Source organism: Crotalus tigris, unplaced genomic scaffold (genome assembly GCF_016545835.1).
Source record: "Crotalus tigris isolate CLP2741 ecotype Arizona unplaced genomic scaffold, ASM1654583v1 scf7180000017591.2836849, whole genome shotgun sequence".
In the NCBI taxonomy this organism is placed as follows: Eukaryota; Metazoa; Chordata; class Lepidosauria; order Squamata; family Viperidae; genus Crotalus; species Crotalus tigris.
In genome coordinates, this window is record NW_024096497.1 from 2,388,706 (window position 1) to 2,412,562 (window position 23,857).

The window sequence follows — 23,857 nt, forward strand, 5'->3', positions numbered from 1 at the left end:
CCACAGACCAGCATTAACCCTGACGATGTCAGAAGTATCTGACGAAAGCTTGGTGATCGGTGATGGTATTAAGCTTTTATAGTTTATTATATTCCTGGTGTTCACGTTTTATTGGTAATTGACTCTCTCTCTCTCTCTATCTATCTATCTATCTATCTATCTATCTATCTATCTATCTATCTATCTATATCTATATCTATATCTATATCTATATCTATATCTATATCTATATCTATATATATATATATATATATATATATATATATATATATATATATATATATATATATAGTTAATAACACTAAAAATATGAACCCTGGGAATATTCATATCCAAAATAAAATGAACACCAAGGTATTGATTAAAACTATAAAAGTTTAATTTAAAAACGCCAAGCTTTTGCCGTCATCTGCCGGCATCATCAGGGCTGGACCGCCAGGGTGTGAGAGAGTCATTTTATAGGTAGGTCGGAGTCTGCACTCGGCTCCTCGATCTCGTCACCGGACCCAATTGGTTAAATTGTGCTCCGGTGGTTCGTTTCTTTCTGTCCTTCCTAGCTGTGTGTGTATCTTCATCTACCTTCTTTTCTTTGGATTCTAAGGCAGGTGATGTAAACCCCTTGTCTCTTCGATTGTCTCTATCCCTCAATCCATTCCCCCTTTCGGGTTCGAGTGGTAGTTTGTATTTGTCCTTTTCCTTTCTCCAATCACGCTTCACCCAATCACTTTCTCTATGAGTATCTTTCTTTTCATCCTTAATGCCCCTCCCTCGTGCCCAACTGTCATTAGAATGGTCGTGCACAATGTTCCAGACTGGCTGGGGTGGCTCAATGGATTGTTTTTCTATGGGGGTGATCTCATGGTTATAATTATCTTTGGCCATCACATCCTTCCCTTCCTTTTTATCCTCTGTGCTCCCATCGCGTATACCATAATCCGAGGTCTTGATCTGGGGTGGGGTGGAGTTGCGATCTTCCTGAGCGTCACAACGCTCCTTCCCTACTCTCCTCCTCATTCCGACGCCTCTCGCTCCTGCGCGTGCACGACAGGAGTCTTTGGAGTCCATAGGTGTTATCAGCACAAGATGCAGCGAGCTGATCTCATTAGCTCCGCCCTCTCGCGCACCTCTCCATCTGGACTCATTTTTCTCCTTATTTTCCGGAGCGTCCGCAAGCTTGCTGTCATGCTCGGTGTCGCCCCGCACTCCATATGTTTTTGAGTCGGCTGACGAAAAACAATCCATTGAGCCACCCCAGCCAGTCTGGAACATTGAAAAGGACAAATACAAACTACCACTCGAACCCGAAAGGGGGAATGGATTGAGGGATAGAGACAATCGAAGAGACAAGGGGTTTACATCACCTGCCTTAGAATCCAAAGAAAAGAAGGTAGATGAAGATACACACACAGCTAGGAAGGACAGAAAGAAACAAACCACCGGAGCACAATTTAACCAATTGGGTCCGGTGACGAGATCGAGGAGCCGAGTGCAGACTCCGACCTACCTATAAAATGACTCTCTCACACCCTGGCGGTCCAGCCCTGATGATGCCGGCAGATGACGGCGAAAGCTTGGCGTTTTTAAATTAAACTTTTATAGTTTTAATCAATACCTTGGTGTTCATTTTATTTTGGATATATATATATATTATACACATACATACATACATACATACATACATATAGATATATACATATACATATACACATATACATATACATATACATACACACACACACACACACACACACATATATATATATATAGCACATATATAGCACATAAATCTATTTAGAAGACATTAGATTTCCTTTTACATGTCAATATTATCTCAGGAGACCACTTGATGGCAGTACATTCTTATTTCAGAGATCAGATAGTTCCACAAACAAAATCTTTCTTTTGTTTCAAATTGATTCTACTTGTATTCCAAACAAATTTATTCCAAACGAATTAGACAAACCGATGGATAGTAAAGCTGCCAGTGACTATAAATCATGACTATTATATGTTACCCCCAGAATCAGATACTAAGTTTCTGAATGCTGTAGGATTTCGTTTTCTTCTGTTCAGTCGCATCAGAGACCGCCAGGACAAGGCTCTTCAGAAGTGATTTGCCATTGCCTCCTTCCTGGGCTGAGAGAAAGTGACTGGCCCAGGATCACCCAGCTGGCTTCATGACCAAAGCAGAACTAGAACTCACGGTCTCCAGTTTCTAGTCTGAATCTTAACTACTGTGCCAAACTAGCTCTCAGGTTAAGATAGAAAGACATAAATATAGTAAAATCCTAACTCAATGTACTGTTTATCTATTTATTTAAATCTCAATGTTTGCTAAAAAAAAACCAAGGATATCTTATTTGCATCCTTTTTCATCATTTGAATGATAATAGTGTTATCAATGGGAATCAATCCACTGCATGATGAAGGCCTTTTTACTGAAGAGTATAGACTATAATTTTTCACACCAGCCCAGTACAGATTGCTAGATGGCTGTTTTTTTTTTACAAGCCATTCAGTCTGGTATCCTATCATTGCCTCCCCATGTAGTTATAAACTTTAAAGGCTCAAATCTTATGCCAATAAAAATGGCGAAATTTCAATCATAAGAAGTGTCAATGAAAAAGGAAAGAAACTTTGCATGTGTAGATTAAACACTAGTATTCAGATACCTTTTCTGTGATTAGCCACTGCAAGAAAGGTCTCTCCATCAATGACAAATGCCTCCCAATCCCTAGCACTGTGAGTGACAATCCTCTGGAACACAATAAATTTCGCTTTTCTGTAGTTCCATTTATAAATTACAGAAAACTCACGACCCCTTGGATTCTGATCAAGATTAGCCACTACAAGGAAAAGCTGAAAAGCAAAGAAGCAACAATTTAGACATTCATTTTGCACAGAACAATCATAAGCACAAAAATTGTAGACTTAATTCTTAACATAATATGAATTTGTATTGCAACAACATAACAAGAGATACATTTAAGGCTACATATGATTTTTATCTGAGTTGGGTTGAATCATTGTTTCATTATAAGATCTGCATCAAATCAGGGATTCTCCAAAGTAGGCCAAATCTGAATATGAATTCTACAACAATGCTTTGTTGGCATCATAAATACAGTATTGGGAAAAACAGGGAGACAGACCAGCTATATTTGCAAACAACTTCATCTTAAGTTTCCTTTACACCATAATTACACCATTATGAAATAAGCATGTAAACTTTATAGTTACAATTTAAATGGAACAGTTTCTGAACCAAATATATTTTGAGTGGAGGAACACGTGAATACATACTATTGCATACACTCTAAGATACACAATTTAATAAAACAGAAAAAAACCTCTAATAAGCTTTTTCCAATACCCAGGAAATATGGCTCAGGCATATGCTTAGCCCAGCTCCACCCATTTAGACCAGGCCCCAACCCTCCCCATATGTCATGTCTTACTCCAGGCCACCAAAAGATTGTTCCTCCCTGTTCTTGATTTTAGCTGAAATAAGAATGGGTACACCAACATTTGATTTTTTTCTGATTCCTTTTTATTAAAGCTCCCCACTCAACAAAATAATAGTTTGAAAATTAAGCAGAACAGGGTTTTCCAGCATCTATTGCTTCCCTTCTTATTTTAATAGTAGCTGGCTATCCTTCCGGTAATATTCTCAGACTCTCTCACAATCTAATAACAAACACAGATGGCAGTAAGGCAAACCAAAGTAGGTAATGAGGCAATCAAGCAGATGCAGTTTTAGAATAATCTTACAACTTGTCCACCCAACTGAGGCTGCAGACCAGTGCACCTTGCTAAAAGTTGGAAACGATGGAGTGTGTATCCAACAATCTGGCAAACATTGGATAAGGTAGATACTCAAACACACATATTCTTAGAAGAAAAACGTTATTTATTTGTATCGGCAACTTCCAACCATTCATTTAGCGACAAGCAAAGTCAATGAGGTAAGCTGAATTCACTTAATGACCACATAATTCACTTAATGACTGCAGTGGCTTCACTTAATAACCCTGGCAAAAAGATCATAAAATCAGACATGACTCATTTAACAACTGCCTTACTTAGCAACAGAAATTCTGTTGAGGATCACCTGCATATATTTTTTTTTTTTAGATTTTAATATTCCTTTCTAGCCAAGAGCTCAGAGTCTCTTCATTTTATTCTCATAGTTGTTTTTTAAAAATAGGAGTTTTCTGAATAGGCCATAGATTTGTTTCTACTAACCAATTTTTAACAGTGCTTATTTTTTTAGTTCTTTCTACTGCATCAGTTTATTACTTCACCCTTCTGAATAATGATCCTGAACATCTTCAATAAGTTTGTCATAAAAATTATGACAACTTGTTGCAATTGTCTTCCATCACAGAAAATGCAACTTCTATGCTGTCTAGCTTTGGAAAAATTATTCAACAACAGATTTGATTAATTCAAATAAAAGAATACTTAATTTAAAATAAAAGAATACATAATTTACACTGTACCTTTTTTCCCACACTGAAGAATTCCCAGGACTGAGCTTGGTAGGTAGGGAGATTTTGGTAAGGCACAAATTTTTCATCAATCCATTTGTAAATGGCTGATCCAGGAGGAGTGAAGCGATTAGCAGTAGCTACAAAAAGACCCACCTTAGGGATGACAAATATCTCAATGCCCAAAGTTTCGGAATTTGTAGCTAATCTCTGGTATTCTTCCAAATAGTCCAATCTTTCTTCAACTAGAAAATGACAAGAGACAAGGAAACCAATTGTCACTATCAAGGGACTGCTACAGACATGATGTTCCAGCAGAATAATTATTCCTGGCCATCTACAATTCTTCTTTCACTATGCCTGTATCTTGGCCTTAAATTCTCTTTGAAACGTGTTCACTAGTCCTGTCTGATCTTATTCAAAATTAATCAATCCAAATAAATATTTATCCACTCTACTCATAGGATCATACCACATCATATAAACTTTGTTGAAACTAGTTATGGCAAAAAGAATAGAATAGAATAGAATAGAATAGAATAGAATAGAATAGAATAGAATAGAATAGAATAGAACTAGTCCAGCCCCCTGCTCAAGCAGGAGAACCTATACCATTTCAGACAAGTGACTGTCTAGTCTCTTTTTAAAAACCTCCAGTGATGGAGTGCCCACGATTTCTGAAGGCAAGCTATTCTACTGGTTAATTATCCTTACTGTCAGGAAGTTTCTCCTTAATTCCAGGTTGCTTCTCTCTTTGGTCAGTTTGCAACCATTGTTTCTTATTCTGTCCTCTGGTGCTTTGGAGAATAGTTTGATGTCCTCTTTTTTGTGGCAGCCTCTCAAATACTGGAATACTGCTATCATGTCACCCCTATTTCTTCTTTTTTTAGACTAGTCAAACCCAAGTCCTGCAACCGTTCTTCATATGTTTTAGTCTCCAGGCCTTTGATCATTTTTGTTGCTCTTCTCTGAACTTTTTCCAAGGTTTCAACATTTTTTTTATAGTATGGTGACCAAAATTGCAGTATTCCAGGTGTGGTCTTACTACGGTTTTATAAAGCAGTACTAATACTTTGCGTGATCTTGATTCTATGCCTCTGTTTATACAACCCTGGATTGTATTAGCTTTTTTGGCTGCTGCTACACATTGCTGGCTCATAGTCAAGTGATTGTCTACTAGAACTCCAAGGTCCCTCTCACAGTTACTGCTTTTGAGTGAGGTCTCACCTAATCTATACTTATATCTTTGATTTTTCCTGCCTAAATGTAAAACTTTGCTTTTCTTCACATTAAAATTCATTTTGTTGGATAGGGCCCATTGTTCAAGTTTGTCAAGACCTTTTTTGGATCCTGAGCTTGTCTTCTGGGGTCTTGGCTATTCCTGCCAGTTTAATGTCATCTGCAAATTTGATGAGTTCCCCTTCTATTCCCTCATCAAAGTCATTTATGAAGATATTAAAGAGTACTGGGCCTAAGACGGAGCCTTGTGGCACCCCACTGCTTACTTTTCTCTCCATGTGGATGTAGTGCCGTTGAGGACTACTCACTGAGTACAGTTTGTCAGCCAGCTACAGATCCATCTGGTGGTGATGTTATCTATCCCACCTTTTTCTAGCTTACTAAGCAGCAGGTTGTGGTCTACTTTATCAAATGCCTTACTGAAATCTATTATGTCCGCAGCATTCGCTGGTCTACTAATTTAGTCACTTTATCAAAGAATGAAATAAGATTGGTTTGGCATGATCTGTTTTTAACAAACCTGTGCTGGCTGCTGGTTATAACTATTTCAGCAGAGTTTCTTATTGTCTTATTAATGCAATTTCTAAGCAGTTTATTTCCACTGCAAAAAAAAAACTTCTATTTTTCTATGTTATACTCAGGGTGCAGAATCATTTCATTTGAATTTTCTCTATGTTACTTTTTGCTGGAATTTATATAAAATAACAAACAAGGGAATTAGGTTTGGGGATTTCAAGGAAAATATTTACAATCCATAAACCAGTATTATTAAAAGTTTGAAGCATCCATAGCTCAACAATATCCAGAAAGCATTCACCTTCTAGCATGGAAATCCATTCATTCCCAGTACAGATATGTAGTCCTTTTTGAACTATGTTTAACCAGAATTGGCCACTGTCAGTCTTGGTGCAAGGAGGGCGGGAACCCAAAGTCAGCTTCATGTCTGCTTCTGAACAACAACAAAAATCAAATGTGATCAGATCAAGATTTGCTCTGACTTTGTAAGAAATGTTATCATGGTCTACCTATTGCATATCATAAAACCAGAATATATCACTTTACAATATTATTCACATTTAAATATAAACATACTTTTCAGAGAACACTTTTGTGGTATGTCTACAAATAAATGAAATAACTCTGAATGCTCTGGAGATATATTTTAAAAAAATAAAAATTAGTTTTATTCTCTTCTTATGTATCATCTGCATATTGGGCTAGACTTAGCAATCTTTAGACCTATTGATTTTAGAATATTTACTGGTACAGGTAACGCAAAAATTTTTCTACTAAGCATTATTAAGAATCTATACAGATTTAAGATAATGTTTTTTTTCTGCTGCTTTGTTTGCTGCTGGCAATTGTAATATTCCCTGATTTAACCAGTTACCTTAACTAGTATAGCTGCTCTAATAACGTATCTGCTTCAATAACATATATCTTTTGGTCTTCTGAACTTTAGTAAGCAAGAATTAGTTTAACATTCAATTGTATATTTTTTAAAAAAATAAGAGAGCAAGAGAGAGAGACTCAGATTTGCAATAGTGGCGAATATCTGTAGCTCGGGTGTGGGATGAGGGTGAAGGTTGGTTCTCTGACCTTGAGGGTTGGTTTCTGAACATTTCATTACCAGGAGAGGTAACATCTTCAGCGGTTCAGATGTTACCTAGCCTGGTAACAAAATGTTTGGAAACCAACCCTCAAGCTTGGAGAACCAACCTTCACCCTCATCAAATAGATTTCCCCACCAGAGGACAGAGGTTTCAAATTCTCCTGAGCAAATACTAGTGTAATTCTTTCTGATGTATACATGTCAAAATAATTGATTTTGAGAATATTTGGATGACCTATCATTCATAATTCTGCATTGCCCTTTGAACTAATGATTTCAATAAAGGTTGGACTAAGTATAGTATTTAAAGTCACGTTCTCTCAACATATAGAACCACTAATAAATCAAGCATGAGCTAGTCTAAAATTCTGTTTAAACTCAAACTATATCTTACAAGCCAGAAAAGAAACTACAGTAAACCATGTAAATTATATCATATGAATACAACCAATACGAATATAGGTTTTAGTTCACTGATCCTCTTCTTCCCTCTATCTAGTGTTATTAAAATCATTCAGCATAGCTATAACTCAACAGGCACCAGAACACTTATCTTCTAATAAAACTCCACTCATTCTGATTCTATAGATACAATTTTTCTGGAACTAGTTCCTACATGGGAATAGTTCCATTTAGAAAAAAAATTGCACACTGTCATGTGCAATTGGCCTGTTTGTTTTGCTGCAGTTACAAGTTTGGGGAAGCAGCACTGGCTTCCAAACCCAGGTTTTTGAAGCAAAATAAATACATCCATTTCACCCATAATGATGTATTGATCTTCCCTTACATGGATATTATCTCCATGATGAAAAAATAACATGTGCAAAATAGGCCTAGAATGTTAATTTTCAGTTTTCTAGCATTGTTTGTGTTTGCCAGACCTCATGAAAGCAAGACTGAACATAAAACTAAGAGAAATTGATTTAAGTTCTAAAAGATGCCAAGAAAAACAATTGCTGATGTTCTTAGCAATTATGATAGGCATATAATTCTTTTGTTTCCTTTCTTGTTTCTGGCTTTCAACAAGTACTCATTTCCCTGCAGCTATATACCTTTATGCACACAGAGAGAGAATCCTAATCTCATTGTCCGATGTGCTTTAATGCTAATGTTTTATTAGCAATGGAAGCTAGTCTTCTTGGACAGTTATGTTTTGGGAGTGCAGTTCAACACCTTGGATATTATCCTAAGGAGTCCCATAGGTACTTTTTTGTTTCTCAAAGTACTTATCTGCTACATGAAATTGAAAGGGAAGGTGAGCTGAGGATAGGAACGTCTGGTCTTAAGTGAATAATGGTCCTTCCTCAAATCCTGCAATGCAGTCAATTTTCTGAAGCTCAGTTCAGGCTGCATGGCATTGCGGATGGGAAGTGTGGGAGGAATGAAAGGAAGAGATTGGATAGATCAGGGATGGGGAATATTTCTGCATTTATATCAGCCATATTGAGTAGGACCAGGACCTCTGTTTTAGGCTGTCATGCCACATTGCAGGAAATACACAGGCTATATTCATAAAACAAATGTTGTTGTGGTTTGCTGGTTTTCACTTCATATAGCCTTTGGCTTAACAAGATATTTGGACTCAGTCAGTTATGATTTACTGTGGTTAAGCAATCCATGTCTTAGCACAGTAAATAATTTAAGCCTCCACCTGGAAATACTCTGGATCCCCCACCTTCACCTGTAATAGCTATGAGCTATTAAGTATTTTTTACCACCCAAAGTTTTTCTCACAGTTCTGGGGAAAAGAGATTTAGGCACTGTGATAAAAGTAAAGCTGTACTCAAGTCAAACTGAACTCCTGACTGTTAATGTCATGTAGTTTCCCTGGCAAAAAAATTGCAAAAGTGGTTTACCATTGCCTTTTCCTTTTTTCACTCCTCAGTCTTGCTTACAACTAGGGGATTTTCCTAGTGGGGGCCCATGCAAGTACTAGCCTGCATTGTCTGATTCCTTTTAAGTTTTTAAAGATTGGTCAGAGTTATATAGCCTCTTGAATACCTGCTATTAATATCTGTGCTGTATTTGTCAGCTGACCAGAATGCAACAGTGATTTCGGTGGGGTTTTACTCTAGATATTAACCAGCAACTATCAGTAACAAAGACCTTCACTCTTTCCAGACAACTTGGTATAATTACTTTGTTCTTGTCTGTAATTTTGAATACAAGCTGGTGAACAAACCACCTGAAAAACTATGTTTTATTTTACTAACCGTAAGGGTATTTCAGCAGCTCATTGCCCGTAGGCTTCACAGGCAGATCCTGTAGAATTTGGGGAATGGACAGCACCGCTAGATTAAAATTCATGCCAGTGCACATCCTTGAAGTGGCATCAGATCCTGGCAACAGAACTAGCTGCCTTATCAAGCCCTGAAAAGAGAGGAAGAAAAACTAGGGAATCAAATATCAAAAGCTCTTCTGGGGACAATATTTGATGATTTTCCACAGAGGAGGAGGAAGAGTATAGCGTTTGTGTCAGCCTAGGCCTAGGAGCTATACCTCTGACTTTAAAATCTAACCCCTGTTTCCACATGTGTGAGACCATGACAGAAAAATATTTTTAATGCATTAAGAGGTACTATCTTTCTGTTGCTTCGTGTGCTTAAAAACAGAGACCAGCCTCTCAAAACAAAATTCAAGGCTGGGTTAACAAGCTGCATTGCTAAACCTTTTATAAAAATCACATCTTATGTTTGCATTAGCCTTTGTTTGGGGCTTTGATCAAAGGACTTGCTTCTTGTCATTATGAGTAATGGGTCAGCTACCAGCAATGCTCCTCTGGATACTACATAGGACAAACAAACCAGACTTTGAACAAAAGAATTAATGGAAAGAAAACATTCAACATTCAAAATAAGCACAAAGAAATAACAGAACAAAACAAATTAAGGAAGATGCAACTTCCATAACCTCCAAACATTCTTTTGCAGATCTCAGAATAGACATTTGGTTATAAATAAACCACTGCAGCATAATTGAGCATGTGACAACTGAGTTTAAATATGTAAATAGGTTTTAGGTTATCTAAGAATGTCTGAACACACACAGTGGCTTTAACATATTACCATTGTTAATTGATAAGGCAATTGTAATCTGTCTCTCATCTGCATCACCATTCTTTCTCCCTCTAATTTTCTCCACTGGCCTCAACATATGTTATATCAATTAAGCTAATCCATGCATCTGATGAATGAGCTGCAGCTCACAAAAGCTTATATTTTACATTTGTTAGTCTCAAAAGCTGCTACAGACTTTTCTGATTTATGGGTAATAGGTAAACCAATGTAATAGAAGAGAGACAATTATTATCCTTTGAGGCTTAACTCAGAAATCACTGAGAACCTTATCCTGGACTAACATTGTATTAGCAAGATAGCAGCTTCAGGGTTGCACATTTATTATGATATAGAATTGCTTGAACTGATAACTGATTTCCTGCATCAGCTGAGGGCAGATGTTTTGGTCTCTTCCAATTAAATAATCCAGTGTAAATTAAATTAACAAAAAGGTTTAGTTTCAGGGTCCCTACCTTTTCAAGTATAATCCAGAGCACCCTAACAACAGGTTAAATATGACCCTGGCTGTCTCCCACCAATTATACACCCCTAGTCAGGAATGATAGTTAAGGGCCATTGTAGCATAATTGTTAGAATTCAATATTGCAAGCTAGTTATACTGATTGCCAGCAGTTCAATTTTCACGGGCTCAAGGTTGACTCAGCCTTTCATCCTTCTGAGGTTGGTAAAATGAGGACCCAGATTGTTGGGGGCAATAAGGCAGTGAACACATCCAGTACACTTTCCTCCTCCTATTTTCCCCACAACAATCCTGTGAGGTGAGTTGGGCTGAGAGAGAGTGACTGGCCCAAGATCACCCAGCTGGATTTCATGACTTTATGAGTCACTCTGGGAATTTTATTAAGCTTTATTAGGTTTTAAAGGAATAATGAAGTATCTAAGGAGAACTGAAATGCCATAGTTCTACCATGTTTTATATCTGTGTTTCCTTCTAATCTCAGATGCATTGCTTTGACTTTGAGATGTCTATAGGCAATATTTGCAGTGATGTTTCAATATTTGGGTGACTCCCCATTGCATTTATATGCTTATCATCAAATCCCATCTTGTATACCCTTTGACCATTTTTACACCATCCTCCCTAAACTTAAACCTATCTTGGACCAAATAAGTTTAGAAGAAGAAATAAGTTTATTTTTTGCTCAGTCATGCTTCCCATTGCTAATCAGAGAAGATGCTATATTATTTGTTGCAACATCTGTTCAAAACGTTTGTTGCTGACTCATCTGAAAAAAGGCGAAAAAGAAATCACCAGCAATCCATAATAGAAGAGAAGCCATTCTGTCTTAAGTAACTGCAATTTATTTGGAAATATGGAGCAAAGTCATAGTGTTCCTATAGGTTCATGGCTTGGGTTTTGGGAAGAACAGAGCTTTTCATTTAATCTTGTGCAGAATTTTGCCTACACTGAGAGTCTGATGGTGTCTGAACACAATGTTGGCTATTGCAGAAATTTAAATGCCTATATATAATGTGGGAGGAAAAAGAAGAAGATATCAGCTTATTTGAACCTGTAGCAAAGTCAGAAAACATTTATTCCTTGGAGCAATGCATTCCCAGAGTTGTTTTAACATGGTGGCCATACAAATGTTTTAAATAAATTAATTAATATGTTACATACAAAACTAATTGAAATTCCCCAACATTTTTTTTCTTACCAGTGTTCACACAGATAAAAGACAACTTGTTTTTCCATGAAGAAAATAATTTTGGATTGATTACCATGGATAGAATGTGATGATGTTACATTGATTTAGTTACTAAATTGTTGTCTATATGTGTGTGAGTGAGTGCAATTTCTCATTCTGTAGAATCCTCTCTTTTGTGAATTGTAACCAGCCTTCATTAAATCTCAAGAGAAGACATCATGGAGCAGCTTCACCCACAGGCCTTTCAAAATCAAATTCCAGTAATATATGGTATAAACAAAATGGAACTACTGGAAATCTTGAAGGAAGGTCCTCTCTAACTTATATCTCACAAAAAAATGAGTGAGCATGCTGAAATGAGTTCAAGAATTTTACATAAAAGTTGGAAAAGAAAAACAAACAAAAATGGGGAGTGAGGTAGACTTAAAAAGCTTTATGTGATAATTATGGCTAGTTGGAATACTAAATACACTGTATTTCATCCTGATTTTTATTTCCAAACTTATCCTGGGAACTATATTTTAACAGAGGGATGTGAACACCTAACAATTCCATGGATTTTCATTGAACAGTAACTGTCCAGATTCTCTGTGGAGAAGCTTTGGCAGAAAAACATATGAAATTAAAATAAACGGATAGGGGGAAATGCAACCCAAATATAATAAGCAGAGGTAACTTAAGTAATTAGAATAGCCTCTTCAGAACAATGAACATTAGAAGTTATACTCACAGTAAAGAAACCTTTTCTTCTCCTTCTGTTTCCTATATAAAATTGAGTTCCTCTCATAGTCAAGAATGTTGGAAAAGCAGTATCTGCAATCCTAAAATAAGTGAAAAAAGGATGAGAGCATTCTGATTTAAAGTTCATTTTTGGCTCAATTTTCTAGCATTAAATTTAGTCTTCTCTCTTTCTGATTCTCTCTGCAATTGTTTCAAAGCTCATAGGAAATGTGCATTTCATAATGTATTCATTTTTATATTTGCTTGTTCAAATATATACGTATAATTTCATACAGAATGCATTTTGTGATCATTGTTGTTGTTGCATGCACTGAACTCACAAAATTGAGAAACCTGTGATAATAACATAACTAGCACAGTAATTCATATGTATGCTGGGAACTGTCAGGCAATTTGCATTTAATTGCCAATCAAACTAATTTTCTAGAGAGCTTCCAGTTGTGTGGGACAATTCTACAAAAGTGTCCATGCCTACTCAGTGGCATATTATGTTTTTAATGTCCCTATAACATTTTTTGTTTGCATCCTTTGAAAATCCTGACCTGACTAGACAACAATTATACTTAATGTACTTTGCATAACATGATGCTTGTAATTCAGGGTATTAAGGATTAAGATTATTTGGGTAGTACGCACATATTCATACAGATTTTGTCTTGCTTAAAAATTGTTCCTGTGCTATGAATGAAATTGATATGTGTTATCAGTGCTCCTTGATTACTCTAACAGAATTATGACACCTATATCTCACATCATGATTACCTACCATATTTGCAACTGCATTTTCTAGATTATAAAGCATTGGGACGCTTCTTTGGGATATATGGGGATCTGTGGGGAACAACCTGTGCTACTTAGGTGAGAAAGTAGGTCTCCCAGAGAAATCAACATGAACCAAATGGAACACCCATCTGGGGTGTGCCAATCCCTTGCAGCCCTCACTCAGGGGTGGTGGTTATGGTTAAATTACCCCTGAATTGTAGGTGCTTCACGTACACATCTATGGGGATGCTGCAGTCCACAGTAAGAGAGAAGGAGCCTTGAGAAACTGCCAATACAAGTGTATGCCACTGGTTGTCCGCCAAAAAGACATCCCGAAAAGTAATTTGTGTCTGCCAACCATTCAAAAGGTCTCTGCTCCAGAAGAGAAAGTGCAGTTTACTCTGTGAATATCGGAGTCCAAGTTGCAGTGTGTCACTATTTTCATCCAAAACTGCAAAGATGTATTCATTTCTCTGAAAACATAGTTAATGAAACCAGTTAGCCTGAAAGGCATTATAATAGCTTTGGAATAGTTAGAATACGGTAAAGCTGCATTGATTCTGGACTCCGAGGATTAAAAAATATAACAATTATTGTGACATTTGTTAAATACTGTGTGTACATATGATAGGCCCTGATGCAATTTACTGGAATTTCAGTTGTACATATGCACACTCATGGCCATTTTTACTCCTTTTAATTCACACAAGTCTTCCTAATAAATCATAATTTGGGTGAAGAATATTGGGGCATGCGTTGACTTTTCTAGTTAGTTGACCTAAAGGGAATTGGGGAGTTCTCTACATAGGTGTCCCTTTGTATTACTACTACTAACCATGATGATCAAAGATTTATATACATTTCATCATGAAGCCTCACTTAATATCCTCTCCCTGGAGACTTTCTGGCATAATACAAAACAGTGTCTCAGTGATGTGGGTATACATTCTAATGATGAAGAAACATGTAGGATCAAGGCTGAGGATCTGATCAGCACCAGAATCAAACTCACAAGATCCTTTCACTGTTTAATCTAACTGTTTTCTCCACTGAGCTTTAATTTTGTATAACTGATCAGTTTCTTCCCACCCCTGGGCTGAAGTCCCAAAGGTGCTTTGTTTAGGAGGCAACTGGACTTTCTTGTGTTTCTTTTGAAGACATTTCACTTCTCATCCAAGAAGCTTCTTCAGCTCTGACCAGATGATAGGGAGTGGAAGGATTTATATTGCTTGCAGACAGATGGTCATTTGCATTCCTTTATAGAGTCATTGAAACTATTTGGAGGTTTACCTGTGTCCTGCACTGAGAAGTGCAAATGTGTGTGGAGCCTTCTTGGTTGCAGAATGTTTTCTGCCCTGTGTCTCTTCACTGTTAAAAACAGGCACAGGCTATTGGGGATGAGTCTGTGATGTCTAAATCTCAAACTGAAGCACAAATAGTCCCGGTAGTCTGCAATATTTTCTGGAAATCCATTCATAATCTCTCACCATTCGAAGGGTGTTTATCCCAAAGTGCATAACTAAATGTCTAGGTGCTTTTTTTAGGAGACAACAGGACTTTGCATTGGAAAGCAGCTATTTAGCTCAATGAATGGAGTTAAAAAATGCTGGGAACAATGCACCCATTTCCTTGCCTTGCATTCATCAACCTCTGTGCCTCTTCCTTGAAGCTTCTTTCCTGATTTGGACTTTGTAGCTTGGACTCTGATCTTGTTTCATGGATTTTGCCTTTGCTTCACAGACTTGTTTTTGCCTCATGGATTTGCCTTAGTCTTGCCTCTGCCTTGTGGACTTCTCTTGCCCTATGAACTCATGTTGGGTTTGTTCCTGGACTGAATTGTGAACTCCTTGGGGGTTGCATGGCTGTCAGTGTGGGGATTTCTGGGGAAGACTTTTTGCGGCTTGGAAAGCCTCAAATAAGATCTTTAACCACCTGTGATGTGTGTGTGTGTGTGTGAGAGAGAGAGAGAGAGAGAGAGAGAGAGAAAGAGGGAGGGAGAGAGAGAGAGAGAGAGAGAGAGAGAGAGAGAGAGAGAGAGAGAGAGAGAGAGAGAGAGAGAGAGAGAGAGATCAGGACAATGCCAAACTCTAAGATATATGAAGATTTTTTTGTCTCTTTGCTAGACTAAATATATTCAGATCCATTAATAATTCCTTATTAGGCTCGGCTTCCAGACCCCTTTAAACTGCCTCCAAGTTTATCACTATTCCTTTTGAACTGTAATGGCCAGAACTAACAGTATTTCAAGTGGGTCTGATAAGGACAGAGCAGAATAGAATTATTACTTTCCATGAGCTGGATTTGATGCTCCTGTTAATGTACCTGATGAAAAAAAAATGCCTTTTAGTATTGTTGACTCATGCTTAACTTGCAGTCAAATAGGATACCCAGATACTTTTCATGGGTGTCTACTGCAATATTTGTGTCTTTCAGTTTTCCTGCCAAGATGTAGAATAGTACATTTCTCCCTGATAAATATAATCCTATTTATTTCAATCCATTGCTTGTGCCGGTCTAGAGCTTTTTGAATCTTCTGTGTCTCCTCCAAAGGATTAGCTCCATTCTGCCAGCTTTGTACCATCGACACATTTAATAATAATCCATTGTTAAAATGTTGAACATCACAGTGATCAGGACAAAGCCCTGTAGCCTTCCACTCCATTCTTTCTCCCAAGGTGAAGGGGAGTCTTTAGTGAGCACTGGGTGAATGTAGTCATTCAGCCAGTGGTGAGTCTATCTCTTTTTTGTAATTGTCTGACAATAATAATACAAAATATGATTGCTTATTTAATCTACTTTGGTAAGCCAACTTGGACGCCAATAAGGTTCCAAACTGAATTTATGAATATATTTATATCTCTCCTTTTCTGTAACCCCTCAATATAGATCATATAGGTCTCCCTTCACATTTTCATTTTCATCCCAAGCTGGACTGAAAAAGAAAAACACTATCCAACATCACTTTGCAAACTCGAAACCAAGAGCAGATATGGACCCAAGTCTCTCAGTTTACCTACATTATACTAAACAGTATTCTTAACCTTAGCAACTTTAAGATGTGTGAACCAATTTCAACCTAGTATATTCTGGGAGTTCAAGTCCATGGGTCTTAAAATTGCTACGGTTGACACTGAACTAGAATAACAATTTACTGTATTCCACTTTCGCTTATTTTGTGGCTTCTGTTATTCCTAAATAAATCTGAGGATTTACTTAGAAATAAGACTCATTGACTCAGTTGAGGTTCATGTATAAATAAAGATTAATTTGGGATTAATCCTTAATTAATTTTGCTTCCTATAATTTCACAGCCCATAAAAGAAAAGTCACTTTCAAACTTCAGGATGTTTTTCCAAGTTCTGTGTTCTCAAAGGGATGCAATTTTTTTAAAATTAAGTTCAATCAATAAACACATATATCTTGTTATCTAATATGTATCTCTGCCTAAAGCCCTAAATATTAATTTTGCGGCATAATTTTGAGTTAATAATATACAGGTACTATCAAGCATTTGAGTCTACTTTCATCCAAGCAAACATGCTTAAAGATGTTTTTGTCACTGTTATTATGACATATTTAATTACCTGAGAGATTTTGTGAAGCTTGCTAAAGTAATGAGGTTATAACATCCGGAATTATAAATCAAATATACCAATACTACAGCAATCTTAACTTTAAATAAATAAAAATTGTGCTTCTGGATAAAATCTTACCCTGAATTGCATGTGGAAAGTTTTTATAGTAAAAACAATGGAGAATTCCTCTGGGAATAAGTCACAGTAAATGAAAATCCGTGATGCTGGAAAACTAAGGAAGCGAAGGTTTGTTGCAGAAAGCTGGAAGCCACGTGCTCCTTGGATTTGGATCATTCGTATTCCACTTTTCACCCAATTCAGGGGAACCACTTCAGAGAGAAGATCCAAAGGACGCAAGTCTATCCCAAAGAAAGGACCAAGTTAAATTATTGAAATTATGGGAAGACAATAGGTTATTTTAAAAAAGCAACAAAACATCTTCTAGATGAGTCAAATGGTGAGAAGGACTGATCATGCTTCAATATAGCATGTCTGTACTCACATCAGCATGTGAGTACAGACATGCCATATTGAACAAAATAGGGATATTTTCTAATTTGAGCATACATCACAACTTTAAGGCATCCCTTAATTGAGAATTTTTTTTATTTTGCAACTTTAGCCTCATCCTGGCACAAAACATTACACCCAAGATGTGATATTGCAAAATACTTTCTAATTTCTGAATATCCCAAAGCATTATTTGGAGAAACAAATATTTCAGTAGATCCATAAAATTTAATACTTGCTATTGATTACATTAATTTAATAGATTGTCCAAAATAAGCTCTGAAATGAAAGCACTGGTTCTCTCCTTATTATATAATAGAATTATATAATTGTTTGAGTATTTATTTGTTTTTAGCTCTTATGTACCACTCCAGTCTAGCAGGATTCTTATCATTCTTTCTTGCGGTAAAAGAACTAAAAGACTAATAAAATAATTAACTAGAGTGAGAAATAACAATAACAAATGTTACTAAGAAAGAAACTAAGGTCATTGAAAATAAAAACATTCAAATACAATTCACACTGGGGTTATATTGCATCCCTTCACAGAGCTTTCTTTAAAAGATGGGTTTTAACTCTCCCAACAGCCTAGCTGTTTCTGCTATGGCTATATAGATTTTGGCCAATACATGCAAATATTTCCAAATGTTATACTAAATAATTCCCAAACTTTATTCATAGAATGTCATGAAGAATTATATGGGAGGAGGAGAGAGGAAGCTAAATAGGCTTACAGTTACATTAAAGTCACACTGACAAAAAACATCTGGAGAGTGCAGACAACATGTGAAGTTCATCTGCAGTGTTTCCAACAAATCCTGCACAAAACATACTAGGAGGTCTTTCAGAGAAAGGAACAGTCCTGGTACACATACAAGTTGAACACATTACACAACCCGGGAGTGGTGTTGATGTTTTGGTATTTTTTTTTTTGCCAGCATTGTTGTATCCAGGGGGCAGGAAAATGCTAGTTCAAGGCAGAAAATGCCACCTCAAAAATTATTTGAAGGAACAGCCTGTACTCTCACTGGAGGAGGTTTTTGATTTGCCTTTGGAGAGTCTATCAGAGCAGTCTGTGGACATAATTAGGTAAAGGACCACAAATGGAAAAGTGGCAATATTGCTAGCATTAGGAGTTCTGAAGCCAACAGAAGTGCTTATCCTAAAATATGGGGAAACATTAACATTTATCCATTATTTTTATGAAGAGAGGAAAGTGGTGAGTGTTTAGACATCAGCCTCAATGGCTGTAAGGCTGAAATGTGTATATGATCTGAAGAGAAACCAGAATATTGCAAAACATTCAGATATTGATTGGCTAGCAAACACTAGTTGGTGAGGGTTTTGGTTTGAAGCTGTTGTCTAAAAAGGCAAATGATTGCTGGATAGGTTTTGGCAATTTGGTATACCCACAATCATATAAATTTGCACATTCATAATGTCCTAGAATCTGGAATGGATTTGCAGCTCAAATAAATTTAATTTACATTTTAAATTGGCTACAGATATGGAAGATTTATCATAAGATTTGGGCTTATTTAGTAATCAGGAGAGTACCTACCTTTAGATTTCTTCCCTTATTTATTATTGATTACACTTGGAATACTGCATCCAGTTTTGGTTACCACATTACAGAAAAGATGTTGAGACTTTGGAAAAAGTGCAAAGAAGATGATTAAGGGCCTGAAGATAAAAACATATGAAGAATGGTTGCAAGAGTTGGGTATGTCCAGTTTAGAGAAAAGAAGGACTAGGGATGACATGATAGCAGTATTCCAGTATTTGAGGGGCTGCCACAAAGAAGAGGGAGTCAACGTATTTTCCAATGCACCAAAAGGCAAGACAAAAAACAATGGATAGAAACTAATGAAGGAGAGAAGCAACCTGGAATTAACAAGAAACTTCTTAACAGTGGGATAATTAACCAGTGGAACAGCTTGCCTTCAGAAGTTGCAGGTGTTTCATCACTAGAAGTTTTTAAGAAGAGACTGGACAACCTATCTGAAATGGTATAGGGTGTCCTGCTTGAGCAGGGGGTTGGACTAGAAGACCGCCAAACTCTATTCTGATTGATTGAAATTGAAATCATACCAGGATTTGGTATGATATGTGAGTGTAGTCTTGTTGGGCCGTAACACTATGTTTATGACTTTCATGCTGTATAATTATTATTTCTTTTAAAGCCTCAGTTTCAATTAATTACTATGCATTGCCTATACAGCCAAAAAGGAAAGCATAATCCTAAACCATTGCAGTAGCAACATCCCCAATAAAGCTTAATTATTTAATCCTTATGATGAAATTAAGGTCAGTTTGCATTAACCCAGCAACAACTGGAAATGCTAAGCTTTGAACAAAAGTATGTATTATGAAATAAAAGTGTTTTGTTATATATAAGTATGGAAGAGACGAAGCAAAATTGTGAATTTCTCGTCTCCTTGTTATCCTTGTTTGGCAACTATCTTCTTTAAATTTTAGAGCAATCTTGCTTAACTTGGCACTCTTCTGAAGTGGCTTTTGATCCTCACTGCTTTGAGTCTGCTTTGAATATTTTGAGGAGAGGTGCTCAATCACTGTTTCTTCCCATTACATAGAGAGAAGCCTGCAACCATAAAAGTATGAGAACTTTTAACTGAAACACCAAAGCTGGATGCAAGTGATCTCGTCCCACGAGTTCATATGTACAGCACTAGGATTTCTCAAACATGGGTAGATAATCAAAAATTGGGTAATTTTTTTTCTTTGGGTAATGACACACAAACTAACCACAACAGGGGCATTTAAATAAGGACTTTCTCATAAGCAGTTTGGGGTAATGAAGGAAAAAGTGGGAAATCAGTGATATATACAATACAATACCACCGTAGAAATTTGTCCTTCTATTTTCTGCAATTATTTATTACTTTCAGATTTGCAGTTTTGATTTCTATAACAAATGGAAAGAAGACCTGTCTGGAGCAAATTGGGACTACTCTTTGCTCTTTTACATTTTGAAAATTGCATGTCATATTGATGGTTAGAATAAATGGGATAGATTGGGAAAGATTGGGCAGAGGTCAGGGCCATGTTGAAATATGTTATGTATTCATTTACTGCCACTCCTTCTAGAACAGCTTGAAGGAAATCAGTTGTACAGAGAGGGATTCAGTTGAATTCTGTATGTGTTATGCTAAGTGAGCAGCTATGAAAGGCTATATGCCAGTGATGGCAAAACTTTTAGAGACCAAGTGCCCAAACTGCAACCCAAAACCCACTTATTTATCACCGGGTGCCAGGTGGGCATGGCCCACTGGGTAGGCGTGGCTGTGGTGGTCATGGCAGATTGGGTGGGTGTGGTCAAAGTGGATGTGATCACCTTGGTGTTGCTCATGGGGAGGGATGCCAGTGGGGGCCAGGCAGGGTTGGGGGAGATCCAGAGGGTCTCTGGCAGGTGAGGCGGTGGGCAGGAGGCTTGTCCTGCGGGGTGAGGCGAGGAAGGTGGGGGTGTCATTGTCACAGGGCAAGGTGAGACGGGCCGGGGCGGGTGCTGCCTGACACCATTGGCCCCTGCACACAGAGGCCAGCGAGCGCATGGGTGCTGGGATGCATCTGGCCAATACACTTTCTACATGTAAAAGAACTTTTTCATATTTTTATAAATACTTTACAGTTTTGATTTCTGTGAATGGTAATTTCTCTTAATCACTCTAACAGAGTTATGGGAACTCTGATCCCAAATCTATGTAAGACAAGAAATTGGAAAAGGTTGAAATAAATCATTTAAAATAGGTCTGTGCAAATCATTCAAAAGCATGTTAGCATTAATATTGTATATTATTAAATAGAGTTATGCATTAATTATGCATGCACCCAGACACATAGCCTACAGTTCCAAAGGACATGACTGCTTTAACTATTAAAATAGAATATTTCAAGTATTGAAGCAGTCATGTCCTTTGGAACTGTAAGCTATGTGTCTGGATGCATCAATAATTCCAGCACAAGTGTTGCCTGTGCATGCACACACACATGTGAAGTTTCCTGTGAAACAATCATATAAACATTCCAAGGAACACAGCAGTTTTAACATATCCAGAGTGGTGTTTTGCTCACTAACACAATGTAAGAAGCACTGTTTTAATACAAATATAATAACTATATCCTCAAGATTATAGTGTTCACTGCACTGGAAAAGTGAAAGAACCTATGCCCTCCCCATTTCATGATTTTCCTAGCCATGTTCTTTCAAAACCAAGGTAATTTGTTTTGAGTGTATTGAGAATACTATGGTCTAAACCAAAAATTTCTGAAGGGGAAAACATAAACATTTAAATTAGCTAAATAAAATCATTTTGTGCTGGAAAATTGGTTTCATTGTTCTTGGTCCTGGGCAGTAAGTTCCTTCCTAACCAACCAAAGCATTCAGTTCACCATGAAAACAATGACTGTGGTAGGTTATCTCAAAGACTTTGCCCACCACTGTTGTTTGTGGCTTTAAGACTGATTCCTCGGCAATGGAGGAGCAGCTCTTTCTCATAATAATGTAAAGTAAAAGGCAAAGCAATCTTTTTCAGTGCACCTCCCATATTACAGAGATTTCCTTAATAATTGAAGCCAACCAAGGATTATGCAGAATTTCATGAACAATTACAGAAGAACAGCTGAGATATCTGAGAGAAAGTTTGGCACTTATGCTGTGAAAAATCTGGCTAGGACTCTCTTTCCCTTTTCACAGAGGATGCTCACTTCAGATCAAGGGAATGCTTGGGGCAGCATTTTCAAAAGTTCTCAACTTACAGAAGATTCAAAAAATCTTTTTGCAAAGCAAATGAGATTGTGTCTCCAAAAATGGCTTTCCTGAATACTAAATATGATAAAGTAAGGAGGAGGTAAAATTGCCTTCCAGCTTACTTTTAAAAAACCAGTGGACATATCATGTTTCATGTGTAAAAGCTTATATAATCTTCCTCATAACAGTCTCTATCTCAACTCCTGTTTAAACAGGATTCAGAATACATTGTATTGCTATACATCAATGTTTTTCAACCCCAGCAACTATATGGATTTTAATTCCCAGAATTCCCCAGGCAGGGCTGGCTGAGGAATTCTGTAAATTAAAATCTATACATCTTTAAATTATTGAGGTTGAGAAACAATGCTGGACATGAAGGTTTGGGGGCATACCCAATACCCATACCTTATGCTAAAGCAAGGGAACAGTGATGAGGATTGTTAGAAATCATATGTATGGTATCCACTAGTGCAGCCTTCCCCAAAATGGATACCTTGAGATGTGTGAAACCACAATTTGCATTACCTACAGCCAGTTCCATCATAGCTGGGAAGGAAGTCATAATCCAGCATATAAAATCATAGAATCGCAAAACTGGAAAGATCATCAAGTCCAATCCTCTGCTCGGATTAAACCATTCCCATCAGGTTGTTATGTATTTACACATAAAAATATCTTCTAAAGAGATGCTCCTCATTTCCCCTTGCTAATTAGTTCTACTGTCAAAATACTTTTTCTCATAGAAAGCATTTGCTGATGTTTGCCCAAAATCTGTTTTCCTTAATACTGTTAGTTGGTGGGTAGATATATGGTACTTTGGAACAATAGAAAGTAGGACTTGACTTTCTTCTTAGCAATACCCTCTAAGTGCTTGCAAAGAGCTGTCATATCTCTTCTAAGATGTATTTTTTTCAAGGCTATTCAGTTCCCTTGGTCTCTCTACATAACACATAGTTTCCAGATCTGATCTCATTGTTGTTCTTCTCTGTATTTGTTTCTATTTCTCAGTAACTTTCTTAAATGGTGGTGCCAGAATTGGTCCATTATTTGAGTGGTCTGACTAGAAGAGAATAATGCGGAATGATTATTTCCTTGATTTGCAAGCAATATTTCTCTCAATGAATTTAAAATTCATTTGTCATTTAGTTGATTCATATTCAGTCAGTGATCGACTACATTTCCAAAATCCTTTTCATCTGGCCTCTCACCAAGCCTGAGAGCTCTCATTTAGCATATGAATTAATTTCTTTTTCCTAAGAACTTTCAGTCCACTTCAGTCTTAGTTTTAGTTAATTCCTACAATTTTGCATCATCTGTGACTATTACAAGTATTACTACTACATCCAGCCAAGTCATTGATGAAAATGTTGAAGGGTGTCAGGCCAAGCACAGATAGAACCTCATTTGATACCTAATTTAAAGAGAAACTAG

The 23,857-nt window shown here is 37.0% G+C and overlaps 1 protein-coding gene across 2 annotated transcripts in view; it reads right to left on the reverse strand.

Annotated features, from left to right (window-relative positions):
- Window positions 1–23,857, reverse strand: part of TSPEAR (thrombospondin type laminin G domain and EAR repeats) — a 38,204-nt gene that overhangs the window by 8,938 nt on the left and 5,409 nt on the right. The window contains exons 2-8 of one of the 2 annotated variants that reach the window (XM_039364245.1): window positions 17,284–17,504; window positions 13,805–14,043; window positions 12,798–12,888; window positions 9,555–9,711; window positions 6,547–6,678; window positions 4,647–4,735; window positions 2,673–2,859 (exon numbers count right to left, since the gene is read on the reverse strand). In XM_039364245.1, the coding sequence (XP_039220179.1) occupies window positions 2,673–2,859; window positions 4,647–4,735; window positions 6,547–6,678; window positions 9,555–9,711; window positions 12,798–12,888; window positions 13,805–14,043; window positions 17,284–17,504 (1,116 nt within the window). Of the gene's footprint in view, window positions 1–2,672; window positions 2,860–4,502; window positions 4,736–6,546; window positions 6,679–9,554; window positions 9,712–12,797; window positions 12,889–13,804; window positions 14,044–17,283; window positions 17,505–23,857 lie in introns of both variants that reach the window. The other variant, XM_039364237.1, reaches the window with a different exon arrangement.